The sequence below is a fragment of the Phoenix dactylifera genome, chromosome 14 (assembly GCF_009389715.1).
Source record: "Phoenix dactylifera cultivar Barhee BC4 chromosome 14, palm_55x_up_171113_PBpolish2nd_filt_p, whole genome shotgun sequence".
In the NCBI taxonomy this organism is placed as follows: domain Eukaryota; kingdom Viridiplantae; phylum Streptophyta; class Magnoliopsida; order Arecales; family Arecaceae; genus Phoenix; species Phoenix dactylifera.
Genome location: NC_052405.1, coordinates 3,557,039 through 3,570,896, shown reverse-complemented (window position 1 = coordinate 3,570,896; position 13,858 = coordinate 3,557,039). Strand labels below are relative to the sequence as shown.

The 13,858-nt window shown below is 42.0% G+C and overlaps 1 protein-coding gene across 1 annotated transcript; it reads left to right on the top strand.

Annotated features, from left to right (window-relative positions):
- The first annotated feature begins 169 nt into the window (after positions 1-169).
- LOC120113006 (UDP-D-apiose/UDP-D-xylose synthase 2-like) lies at positions 170-2,067 on the top strand. Its single transcript, XM_039133347.1, has 6 exons — positions 170-775; positions 860-993; positions 1,058-1,181; positions 1,261-1,353; positions 1,436-1,571; positions 1,665-2,067. Exons 3-6 carry the CDS (start codon positions 1,077-1,079, stop codon positions 1,778-1,780), a joined length of 450 nt encoding a protein of 149 aa, XP_038989275.1. The 5' UTR covers positions 170-775; positions 860-993; positions 1,058-1,076; the 3' UTR covers positions 1,781-2,067.
- The last annotated feature ends 11,791 nt before the right edge of the window (positions 2,068-13,858 follow it).

Below are 13,858 nucleotides of genomic sequence, written 5' to 3'. Positions count from 1 at the left end.
CTACTAGTTGCTTAAAGACAATTATTATGTTCAAACAAGTTGGACATAGAAATAAAGGTTATTTAATCATAACTAGAGGCATCATATAGGTCTTTGTAGTAACAATTATAAGCTAAACAAGAAAGCGTATATGAATGAATAAGTTGTCACAGTAGACCAACGATCACTTAGAACAACAGTTTGAAGCGGCTAGGGCAGTTGGTGTTTCATTTTGAATCAATTGCGTCTTCAGTGGTCGTGCAATATCCCGATTTGGATTCCCAAACGTGCATTTTGGCCAGCTGGAGCAAAGTCGGCGTCACCAAGGAAACTGTGACATGGGCATGTCCTGGAGGCAAGTGTCAAAATGGAATAATATAGTTTTAGGGGGGAAATTGTGTTGCCGTTTCGGGTACTTTGCATCGCATCCCACTACATCCCGCGTCGCATGATAATCCCAGTTCCCAATTGCGCTCGTGCGTTAAACCAGAAAAGGAATATGTGCGTTCCTGTTATTTAATGTGATTGTGGACATTTTTGTTAACCTATTTCTTCTCATTGTGTATTAACCATATGCCTCCCCATATCGTCTATAATTACATTTAATGAAGTCTGTTTCATCCTGTTCTTTTTTTGTAATCTTTTTCCGCCACTGATCAATATTCTATACTTCTGAAATAGGAACCAGAGTTTTATGTACTTAAAGAAGATGCTTCACCATGCATTTTTGGCCCGATTGAGAAGCAGAGATGGTCCTATGCTTGTGCAAAACAACTTATTGAAAGGCTAATTTATGGTAGGCTTACTCTCTGATGCTCTATGTATGCGTTTGTAAAATCCCTTTCCAGATATTTACTTGCAATATTTAAACTATCTTCAGCTGAGGGTGCAGAAAATGGCCTCGATTTTACTATTGTGAGACCTTTTAATTGGATTGGACCAAGGATGGATTTTATTCCTGGAATTGATGGTCCTAGTGAGGGCGTTCCTCGGGTGTTGGCATGTTTCAGTAATGTATATATCTAACTTTGCACTTGAAGGATAAAATAAATATACTGATATCCCCTATGCTTTCAAGGATATTTACAGTATAATTCATGGAGAATCTTTTACGCCGTGAACCTTTAAAGCTTGTTGATGGTGGATCCCAAAGAACTTTTGGGTACATCAAGGATGCCATTGAAGCTGTTCTCTTGATGATTGTATGCAGTTCTTCACCCTCTTGTGTCTCCCTCTCTGTTAACATGTTAAAGCAAAGCAAACAATTTACTTTGCCCTCAGGAAAATCCTGCTCGAGCCAATGGCCAGATCTTTAATGTCGGAAATCCCAACAATGAAGTTACAGTAAAGCAACTTGCTGAAATGATGACAGAGGTATGCAGATGAAAAGATTTGCTGATATTAGATGTGGATGAGATGCGTACCCTCTTCCGAATGTTATTGCCTTTTCTCACAGGTGTATTCAAAGCTGTCAGGAGATCCACCATTGGAGGAGCATACCATTGATGCGAGCTCCAAGGAGTTTTATGGTGAAGGATATGATGACAGTGATAAACGGATTCCCGACATGACCATAATCAATAAACAACTTGGTACTCTGCACTCCAGTTGCAGTTGTTTGTTAGACTAGTGTATAGTCCTTACGAAGTCACAATGATAATGATCAATCGATCATGTCTTTGTAGGATGGAGTCCAAAGACATCGCTGTGGGACCTGCTGGAATCAACCTTGACATACCAGCACAGGACATATGCAGAAGCCATCAAAAGAACAATGGCAAAACCTGTTGCATCCAGTTAGATCATGCAGAGGTTGGATTGGATGTCCAAAAGCTGGTTCCCCCAAGTCATCATTGCAGATCTCTTTCAATTCTTTTTAAAGGTCTTATATATGTAAGCAATTTGTGCATCATTTTTTTTTCTTATTACTAGATGATGTCAAGAGCTTCCTACCCTGAAATTTATTCGGTGTTGATAAAAGTAGTTATCTGCTACGGCAGGATGTTAGGGATGGTTTATGTAGTGAATGACATCAGTGCTATACCCAACGCATGTTGTTAGTGAAAAATGTTTCTGTTGTCCTATTTCTCTTCATTAGTCTGTCATTGTTTATTTGTTATTTTACTAGAGAAGCTTGTAAATACTTTTTCGACTCCAATTAAAAACTTGGTATTCAGTCTGGTTTTAAAGCCTTCAGAATTAGAATCCAGTTCTAGTGAGTGTACAAAAAGATAAGGCACACTACTTAGCAGCCATATAAAGCAAACTGGGAAGTAATTAGGTTCTCTTTTTTGTTTTTTGGCTAAGCATTTAGGTTCTCTTTTCATTTGTTTCCTGGAAAAACTAGGGTTACCGTTGCCAGGGTGACCGGTATTTCCCAGTCTTGCTAATGCTGCAGCAGTTTCGTTAGTCGTCCTTGTCTCAAGGCTTGTTTCTTCCATTGTAATCAAATTGTTCTATGGATTCTATTTCATTTTTAATCTAGCGTTTTCAGTTGTTGTGGTGATAACATCTCTTTCTTGAAAAAAAAAAAACAATGATATGGAACAGTGAGGTTTATTTGTAGTTGTAGCACTGTCTCTGGTTCTCTAAACTAATGCTACAAAAACACAAGTGTGGAAGGTCTTGTAGCTTTTAAAATAGCAACGCATCATCTGCACCGCCCTGAATGTCATGTTGGGATTCTTTTTTTAATCATTTTGGTAGCAGAAAGAGACCAATTAGGGCCTCAAAAAGGAGACGACTCGCGCTCAGCTTCAAGAATCTGCGCCAATTGGATTGAAAAAGCTTCAAGTAACGTGCTGATTGGTAGACACGGCCAAACTGGCTGAGATTACCTTGAAGAAACACGCCTGTTCGAGACATTTGGAAATGGTCGGAAGAGAGGCTTCAAGACTACTCAAAGGGAGGGTGCAGGGAACTTTCCAAATAATTAAGCCAAGAGATAACAGTCAATGTTTCTCATGGTGTGATGCTTTTAAGCCCTCAGCGGATGCTGTACTTCGCAGGCATCGCTTTGCTCATTGCAGACATCACTCTCCGTCATCTTATTTTGTCCTAAACAAATTTAATGTCTTAATCCCTCGGACTCAGACATGTATCCCATGCTAACAAAAGGCAGGCCTGGCTTCGGTTGACGGTGTGTCTGTGTGTTTTTTTTTTGGTACAACGGCTGCTCATATTGCTCTTGCATGGACAGCGTGTTTGAGAAGTTCTCGGTTTCCCCCAAAAGGAGCATGAGTGTAGCAGAGGGAGGGAGCGGTAGTCAGAAGGAGAGCACGGGGTTGCAGGGTCAGTTTCGACATCGCAACGAGCAGGCCTTGCCCTCTCCTGCTCCATCCCTCTCTCCCATCCCTGAGCTCTTATTCTAGAATGATCCCACCCGATCCGACTGAAACTTCTCAAACAGGCAGAAAACTATGTAGCCATGAGACTGCTAGCCTGTGTACCAGATCCAGCTGGAACATTTCAAACAGGACCCAGGGAGAGAAATGTGCAGCCATGGGATTGCTAGCCTGTGCCGAACCTTGACTGGCAGCCATCTCCAAATAGCAGGAAAAAATTGCACTTGCAACCAACCAATAATCAAGGCCTAAATCGAACACATAACATGGAACACATGAAAGACAACATGCGAACTGTCATCTTAATACTTCAATCTCCACCATCTTGAGAGCGAGAACAATAAATCCTAAAGGATTATTCGAGGCTGAAATGTAAATCTCAAGGACACTTTTCTTGAAGATAAATGCTTTTAGAAGAATGAATTCCGGAAGCTTTATGCAGTGGAAATCTTAATTGCTGGGGCTGAAGAAAGAGGACTGGGAGCTAGCTGTGCATCTAAGATTTTCGAATCACCTAATTTGAAGTTAAAATAATTACCATCTCAAAATGTTTATTAGTTTTCTGATACAAAAAAAAAAAAAATCCTATCTAAAATAAATGGGTTTGGAAGTGAGTTTGATCTCTTCAAGTTAAATGTATATTATTCATAACCAATCTACTTATAAATGAGTTCGTTGGATTTAATCTCCAATCCAATGAATCATTATGGACTGGATAGATTCTAAAATCTAGCCTACGCATCTAGAATGGTCATAATAGTACAGTAAGCTATAAACTGGTCAAGGTAGGCCATGGAATAGTGGCAATTGTGTGGTGAGTTATAAACTAGTTTTTTTTTCTCTTTTGAGAACTGGAGTTATAAACTATTTAAAGCTTAATTCAAGTGATTAGAAAGATTTATGCAATTTATGGTAGAGCAAGCTCACGGTTTTTTATTATTATTATTTTTAAGATAGGAGGGGCTATTTCCAACCTTCTACATACTCCACCACCATCTAGTCTGTAAGTACCCGTGTGGATGTGTGTTTAATCCCACATTGGTCATTCGTTGGATAGATCTTGGATACTTATATAGAATCAAGAAATCCAAATAATATCTTCCAGCTAGTCATTTTGAGTGAGATCCTTGATTGTGATAAATGATATCAGAGTGAACCTGGCTCATACCTATGTGAACTAGGAGATACTGCAGCACAGATCTATTGAGGCTGACCATAAGCCGATTGATTAGATTGAAATGAATTTGAACTCTTGGGGCTGACCACGAGCTGATCATGGTGCTTGTGATTAGATTTAAATAGTTTTGAACCCTTGAGGCTGACCACGAGCCGATCATGGTGTTTATGATTAGATTTGAATGGATTTAAAACTCTTAGATTGACGAGACTTAAACAGGAAGTGTATGTGAGGACCTGTGCAGACGTGTGTTTAGTCTCACATCGGTTATTCGTTGGATAAATCTTGGATACTTATATAGGATCAAAGAACCTAAATCATACCTTTCGGCTTGTCATTTTGGGTGAGATCTATAGTTGTGATATAGTCAGAGCCCAAGTCCCTAAATAGACAAAGTCAGCTCCTTCTGGAACAAAGGATTTATGCCCTTAAATAGACAAAGTCAACTCCTTCTGAAACAAAGGATATATATATATATATATATATATATATATATATATATATATATATATATATATATATATATATATATATATATATATATAGAGAGAGAGAGAGAGAGAGAGAGAGAGAGTCAAAGCAAGGGCCAACACCTTTGAAAATTTAACCTTCCTCTTTCAAAAACTTTCAAAATTGAACCCTTCGAATTAGGATCATATGATCAGACTTTTTAATTTTTCTTCTTTTTTCTGATTTTATTTGGACACCTAATTCTATATTTCTTGTTCATTTTATAAGACATATGACAAACAATTAAAAAAATATTTCTGATTTTTTGCCACTTTATAGAAGAAATAATATATGGAAGGAAAAAAGAAAAAAAAAAAGAAGAAGCCTAACTAGGCTCGTAGGAAAGAAGAGTTCTACTACAAGACCATAATCTAGCAATGCCTGATTTTGGTTACAAAGGCGTGACCAATCGTTAATAATCTAATACTAAGGTTAATATTTTCGATGATAATACTATAGTTAATAACTTGTCCTTCAGTGGAAGTCTTGTTTAAGAACCATTATACCTTTTGCTGAAGCACCACCCGAAAGCTTAGACACTTGAGCATTCGGGCAGAGGAGCAAATGAATAAAGAATGTAAACTGAAGAGAGGGGTTGCCCTTATATAGAAATGCGGACGGCCCTCATTCGAGCAACGGTTTGGCTAGTTCCTTGCACTGTCACACGTCTTCTCCATGTGCACACGTGCACACACGTGCACATAACTCATTTTCAATAACATTAAGCTCTATGGCCGCAATGGTCTATTTATATGGCACGTCTCTCCTCCTTCCTGCTCTCATATTTATAAATAAAAAACTACTGATGCTCAGAAATTATACACAAAGTGCATCAGGTCTATAACTATTAATTTGACAGCTTTAAAATTAATCGATCTATTGTGTTTGATGATAAATTATGAATTGAGCCAATCCTTTCTTACCATCTAATAAGATGATCATTCATGTACACTTTACGAGAGTCGTGAAGTGCCTTAATCTCTTGAGTCGCCTTTTATCTTGATAAGAAAGAAAAAAAAATTTGACAAAACCAAGATATGCAGTTACCAAACATGGGCACTTAGGAAATTGTTTATCTCAAAATTTGATCAATATATTGACCTAAACAGTCACAAAGAATGGGATCAATATACTTCGTTGTTCTTATCCAAAAAACAAACATACAAACAAAAAGCACTACGATGCATGGTAAATGGACGGAATTATCCTGTTTTTTGGAAATGTTTGCCCGAAATTCAACATGTAACCCTAGAAGGGTTCGTGCCAATTTAATGTAAAGAGTGATGCAATATACTGTATCATATTAAAGATCCATTGGGATGTTCCTACAGAATTGGAGTGAAAATTCTGTAGGAATCAGTCTTGTTGAGCCACCTAGCTTTCATTTTCTAAGAGCATATCCAAATCTAGCCCAAATCTTTGTCTTTGAATGGCAAGCAAAAAAAAATTGGAGAACTTTTTTTCTCTCCAAAGAATTTGGGCTAGGTGGAGTTTGGTTGATACAGGGATATGTTTAAATAGACAGTCCAATTCATAAATCCTACAAGATTTTCAATCCAATTATATTCCAAACAGGCTCAAAGTCATAATACAAATCAAACTGGTAGACACCATCATTTGGAACTCGAATACACCTACTCACCAATAGAAGACAACACGTACAAGAAATCCAACATGCACAAGTCGGTGGAACAGCAAAGGCAATGAGTCAATGACTAATAGAGCAGGTTGGCATGGTTAACTATGCACACCTGAATTTTTTTGGTTGGAGGCGTGGGTAGAGACACATGATGGCACTATTGACATCTCAAGTAATCAAGAGCTGAGCCAATCTTCGAGCCATATGTTGGATCGATGCCAATACGAACAACAAGACAATAAGGACTTATTTAGTTCATAGAAAAAAAATTCCATTGCTAGAATATTTTTTCTAGAAAAGTGATTCTTAGAAATATGATGCGTGCAAAATAGATTTGGTGTGTTTAGTTGATTATAGAAAGTGACACGTTCGGTGGTAGCTTATATTTGGTTAAGCATTTACTTTTCTGAAAAAGTTATATGAAATACCTATTATATTTTTAATCAAGAAAAATACATTATTCATGGATTTTGATTACTTAAGGATACTTTTGGGGAAAAAATGAACTCTAATTCTTAATTGGTAGAAAAGTAGTTTTTTTATATCTTGTATGAATTTTTTTAATAAAATATAATAATCGTATGTCTATAAAATACTATTTTTTCGTCTTTTTTTCTTTTAAAACTCAATAGGCTTCTCTCTTTTTTCATTAATCATTTTTCCCTATTCTTTTTCTGCCAACCAATGGAGACAGGTGAATCTATTGCCAAGCAGCTTGTGATCATCGTCGCGGAGACTAACATGCATGTTTGATGTGAGATCTCAAGAAACATCTGCAGGCAGAAGAGGACTTGGAGACAAGGGATCGCTTCTTGAATCAGGCCTGGTGACTTCTATCCAGATCCATTTGAAATCTTGGAAGTGGGGTCTGCCCGGCTCCATGATATACCTAATATCAATAAGCTGCTCAACCAAATCTCTGACAAGTGAAGATTTGACTCGTTTTCTCACACCGCCAGAAGTTGGAGGAGTGAAAGTCTAATATGTTGTAAAGTTTATGATTCAATGTCTCTCTCCTCCAACTAATCATCGCTATGGAGATTTATTCTTATATACTTTATCTCTTTATATTCAAATGTACAAAAATATCTTACAAGTCTGGCTGCATATTTATTCATTTTATCTTCTTCTCTCTCACGATCTATTCACTTCCAATGGAAATCAGGAAGCCCTTTTTGATGCATTAGAGCCCATGCTTGATACTTTAGCAAATCAACCGATTACGGAGGCTCTCCGGTTAGTGGATTGTCCTCGCATGAGATGCACATAGAAATACATGCACTACATGTATATTAAGATGTCTCCTTAAGGAGAGCACAAGTCACATAAATAAATTTATAAGAAATACAAAATTTGTAGCTATTCATGCTTCTCTCTCATATGCATTGTACATATCTATGGCTAAAAATTCTATGCCAGGGCTTTTTTGAAGAACATATCAAAAGCAACTCAGGTGGACTCTAAATTGTCCCTGGATCCTCTTGCGTCATTAGCTAAATGCTAAAATGAAATAATACCAACCACGCATCATGGCAAAAAGAAAGCCATGTGCCATGTGTTAGAGCAGAAAAAAGGGTTGCGTCCCGACACGAGATATTGTCCGCTTTAGAAAAGGACGTACGTGCGCAGTCTTTGAAGATAATATTCTCCTCACGGCTTTGTCATTTAAAAGGCATCTCTCGAGGAAAGGGGGTGTGCCTCTTCTTATAAGGCACAATCCTTTTCACTACTCAACCGATATAGGAATAAGTTCGAGGCCCCCTCTTCTCTCCAACACTAGCTCCCCTAGTGGAAAGGATTCGTGCTGACCCAAAGATTTTTTACAGGGTTATGGGGGAGTCCACGCTCACCGCACCATCTGTTAGAGCAGAAAAAAGGGTTGCGTCCCGACGCGAGGTATTGTCCACTTTGGGGAAGGACGCATGTGCGCCGCCTTTGAAGGCAATATTCCCCTCAGCTTTGTCCTTTAAAAGGCGCCTCTCGAGGAAAAGGGGTGTGCTCCTCCTTACAAGGCACAATCCTTTCCACTACTCAATCGATGTGGGACTAAGTCCGGGACCCCCTCTTCTCCTCAACACCGACCTCAGTGTTTATCGAGCTGACCTCGTCAAACATATGTCGCGGCCTCTGAACCTCCCCAACCTCACCCGTGGCCGCACCCACGCGCGCGTCCATACTCGCGCAGGCGGCTGCATATCACAACCTCACCACACCATGCCTTGCTTACTGGTCATATCATGGCATACCTAGAGCCATACCCGGTCCCACCTATCAAGGGTCATGCTCGGTCACACCTGTCAACTAGAGGTCATGCTTTGTTGCCCCAGCTATGCTTACTGTCAGGGGCCATATCCTGCCACACATGTCAACGCCATGTTGTCCACAAGGACTGCCCAAATCGTGTGCCTCAAGCAAGCCTTGACTGCATGCCACCTGGCTAAAGCCATATCCTCCTATGATGAGGACGGGCCATACCTCCACCATCTGGGCACCTTTGCATGGACTATAAATAGCTCACATCAGGTAACGCCTGGAGACTTGGGAACCCACTTAACATCCTCTCTAAATTAAGCATCGGAGGGCCCTCACCGGAATGCCCAGTGAGACTTTGTGCAGGGTCCCCGGAGCATAGGAGGTGCCATCCTTTCTCCGTCCCGGCCGGCGGCTCTCCCGACTCCTCCGGCGTGGTCACCCTCAGGCCAGATTTCAACCACAACACCATGCATATGGCTAAACGTGATTAACTTGCACAGAAGGGCTACCATAAGACAGAAAAACATAGTGACTTTATCAGCAAATCATAAAATATATTTTCACTAGAATTGCGTCTTTGTGTTACGAGCCTGTTGTTTCGTTTCGAATTGTAAAGTCAAATGGTGACGACCACAATCCAATTTAACAATACTTGTGAGACGATCAAGTGTTGTCTACTTATATTTGTTGGTATTTTTGTCGTCTAAACTAAAATAACAAATCATAGTTAGTTTATGTAAAAAATCCTTCTGTTTAACATAATCATAAACGGCTATTCATTTTATTTGTGAGAGTTAACTGACGTAACCATTTGCAGTTACAGATGTGACTCTCTCTTCCGGACAATAGTATGTGCATATATATTTGGGTGCATGCTCATGTACATGTTTTAAAATGTGCACTGAGTATAATGCACAACTTTAATTGCTCAAAGTACGCAATCAATATGACATTTGCACTTTTAAGGGTTTCATTTGTGAGGTTATTGGCGTAGACTAAAAGTATTATCAAGCTTCTCATATAGGTGGCAATCCTTGGCATCAGAAGTGACACATTGCAGTTTTATTCAGATTCAAATTTTTGAGTTGATCCGGATGAGCAAAATTCAAATATCTCTTCATTAAAACAGAGCCGAGTTCAGGGAGAGAAAGACTCTTTATCCATAGAAGAAAGACTTGATACCAAGTACGAGAATATAGTATTTTTTATACTCTCTTTATTTTTTTCGGAGTCAACCAATCCAACAATTTTTTTTTTCTTATTTAGCATACAAAACAGTAAACCGTAAACCGTTATCCCACTAGAGTGCTGACCGAGCCTTCCCACTACCGGATTAAGTTATAGCGGCAATACCTATCATGTGCAGGTGGCTTCAAATAGATGTGAGCTAAGATAGTTATGATCCCTTTACATTTCTCATCAATCAGTTCTTCCAATTCCCTCTAGAGCCACAACTCTAATAATTATGGCTTTTATTCTTGTGTAAAAAATGGATAATGATAAGGGAGTTCCTCTTTGACTATTTTTTGCTATCCATTATGAATGAACATTTGTCCATGATTACCATAGCTATTACACTTTCTCTACTGTAGAATGAGGATACCGAGGAAGGTGTCTCTACTCCGCGTCTTACTCCAGTTTTTATTTTTATTTTTTTTTTCATTCCCAGATTGCACCTTGTTAACAAATAAGACTGTAAATCTTTATCGGTCGCATCTGAAGCCTATGATAAGCATTCTTGTCCAGCTCTAATGCATTAAAGGAAATGGTCTTTAATCATGTCTATCCTGATAAGGGAATCCATTAGATACACCATGGGCTCGTTTGGTTCGCAGGAAAAGGAGGGGGAAAAGTGTGGTCAACGGGAAAGTAATTAAATGTCTCTTGTTTGGTTGGAGTTTTCAAAGGAGAGAGATGGAAAAGTTGTATTCCCATGGGAATATGATTCCCACATTTCATGGGGGAGTCTTTCCCATGAGAAACATGGGAAAGTTACTTTCCCATGAGGTGGGAATTACTCCTTTTTTATTTTTTCCCAAAAAGACCCTTCAGCATTAAAGAAGCATTAAAGAGGCATTAAAGACCTAATTTTTATTAAGGGCATAATAGGAATTATACATAACTTTCCTAGGAAAGTGGATGGTCAACCAAACATAAGCACTTTGGAAATTTGTCACTTTCCCATGGTTAACCAAACATGTCAAAAGTACTTTCCTAGGTATCCTCTTCCTAGGAATCTGATTCCCAGGAATCATATTCCTAGGAGGGAAAATACTTCCCGCGAACCAAACGAGCCCTATGATTATGGAGGATTTTGGTAATTAAATATATCTATTTTGATGTGATGATAAAGAAATCATAACGTACTTAATGAGTTTATTTTTGATAGATTGTGGCAACAATTTTAGCATGAAAGTACTCTGATGCAGTTCATAATGCTAGTAAATAAAAGGTGCAGCAAAGTGATATAATAAATAATCAACTTTAATATTTCTTAAAAATCAATCATAAAGAGGATTTGGTGCTAATGAGATGAGAAAAGAATATTTAGCCCCTAAGCTGAGCTTCACTAATAATCCCCTGGACTGGACTTGTAATATTCAATAACGAGGTGTCGTGTGAGCTTTCCAAGGGTAGTTTGTTAAGAAATTTTTAATTTTAGCATGAAAGTACTCTGATGCAGTTCATAATGCTAGTAAATAAAAGGTGCAGCAAAGTGATATAATAAATAATCAACTTTAATATTTCTTAAAAATCAATCATAAAGAGGATTTGGTGCTAATGAGATGAGAAAAGAATATTTAGCCCCTAAGCTGAGCTTCACTAATAATCCCCTGGACTGGACTTGTAATATTCAATAACGAGGTGTCGTGTGAGCTTTCCAAGGGTAGTTTGTTAAGAAATTTTTATGGGCTCACCGATTCAAGGTGAGGATCCGGTGGGCCCAACGGCTGAGCAAAAAGAAAGAGGCGTTAGGGCCCCTGTATAAGCAAGGCTACCATCCAAGAGTTGGGGTTGTATGTTTCGCGGCAAAGAAGGATTGACCTTCGTCCAAACCCACTGTTGGATCATCCATCGGTCACTTTAAAATCTGTGAAGTGGATAAATGACAGAGTTTGAGGTGCTTTGAGACCTGGTCCAAAAAGCTATAATCCGGGGTCGGGTGAGGACTTGGGATGCGCGCCCAGGTGCGATTTTTTTCGTGCTTTGGGTGGGGACTTTCTCCAAACACCTCGGGGGTGGAGGCTAGTGTGGGAGTGGGGTCGGTTCGTCGAGCTTAGTGCAACTGGGACCTGATCGTTTTTTTTTTTGCTGGGCTCCACGGATGGCGTCGCTGGGTTCGAATGCACCGGGGGAGGCGGTGGCGGCATGTCAGGGCGACCTACCAACACGGCCCCCACCGAAGGTGACCGGTGATGGCCGGACGTGGGCGGCGGTGGCGAAAGGCACGGCTAGGCCGCCGATGTGGACCCAGGACCAGATCTCTGAGGAGGAAGTGGAGGCGCTGAAGCTACGGTTCACGGATGAGGTCGAGATACCGGCGGAGGAGGGTGAGCTGGCTAGAGCGGCGTGGAGGGACACTGCGGTGATCGTGCGCAGTATGGGCCGCCGGGTGCCAGTGGAGTGGATCCGCCGGGAGCTGCGGGTGGTTGGAAAGCTCGACTACGACGTTGAGGCGTTTACGATGGCAAATGAGACGTTTGCCTTCCGCTTCCGGACGGTGAATGAAAGGGAAGCGGTCATGGAGGCCGGTCCGTGGCTGGTGGCCGGCCAGTTACTCGCCATGGAGCGGTGGCGACCGAATTTCGTCCCGGGTGAAAAGCAGCTCAACCGGCTGGTGGTCTGGCTCAGGCTTCCCAACCTGCCGATGGAGTATTGGACCAAACGGTTGATTTTGAACATTGCAGCAAAGGCCGGCCGCCCACTGGCTTTGGACAAGATCACGGATCACGGCCGGATGCTAGGTTTTGCGAGAGTCAAAGTGGAGCTAGACGCGAGGGAGCCGATCCGACCGGGGACCTTCGTCCGGATAGGCACTGATGTGCACTGGCAAACCTTCCGTTATGAAAACCTACCGATCTTCTGCTACCGGTGTGCTCGCCTTGGTCATGGAGTCGACGCTTGCCCCTATCCGCCGGAGCCGGTGGTGTCTGGAGCTTCGGGTGACTGCATTGCTCAGCAGGCCTTGGCACCGGAGTCGAAGGAGGGGGTTGAGGCGGGGAGCCAGCTCCCCTTTGGGCCGTGGCTGTCGACAACCAGAATCCGTCAACCGAGGGCGAGTAAGCCGGTGAAGAAGACGACCGGGTCTGAGGACACGGCATTGAAGGAGACGACTCACCTGGCTCCTGAGTCCGGGCCGAGCTCCCCACGCAGGACGCCGGGTTCCCCTGAGTCGCCAATGGATACCGAAGGGTGGCAAAAGCCAACCAAGCTGGCAAGGCGGAGATCACCGGGGAAGGGGGCGGCCGGTGACTCGGTGGTCACGAGTGGCGAGCCCATCCAAATCGGTGCGGTGACCGAGTCAGCTCCGAGTCCACTCAGGGCGAAGGGTCAAAATCTGGGCCTGGAGAGGCCGGCCCACCAGGTAGGCCCTGGGTCGGTCCGTGGCCAGGGCTGCAGCCCGATGAAGCGGGCCAGGAGCCCAACGAAATCCGGCCTGTCACTGGGGGCGGGGAATGCTGTGCGAGGGCTGGCCCAGACGCTGGCTAGAACAGCGTCGTCCTCCTCCATCGACGGTTTGGAGAGACGCCGGCGAGAGGAGGGGAGGAGGCATTTTCGGAGCGCCTCCTTACCGCCGGCGAGGCCCCCCACTCGGCAGAGGCTAGCTGGTGACGCTGTCGGCGGAGGTTTGGAGTCTTCATCGGCTTCGCTCCCTACCCTGTCAACGGACGGCACTGGTGCCCCGGCGGGCTGTGCGGAGCCGGCGGCAATGGCGATGGCGATGGCGGCAGCGGC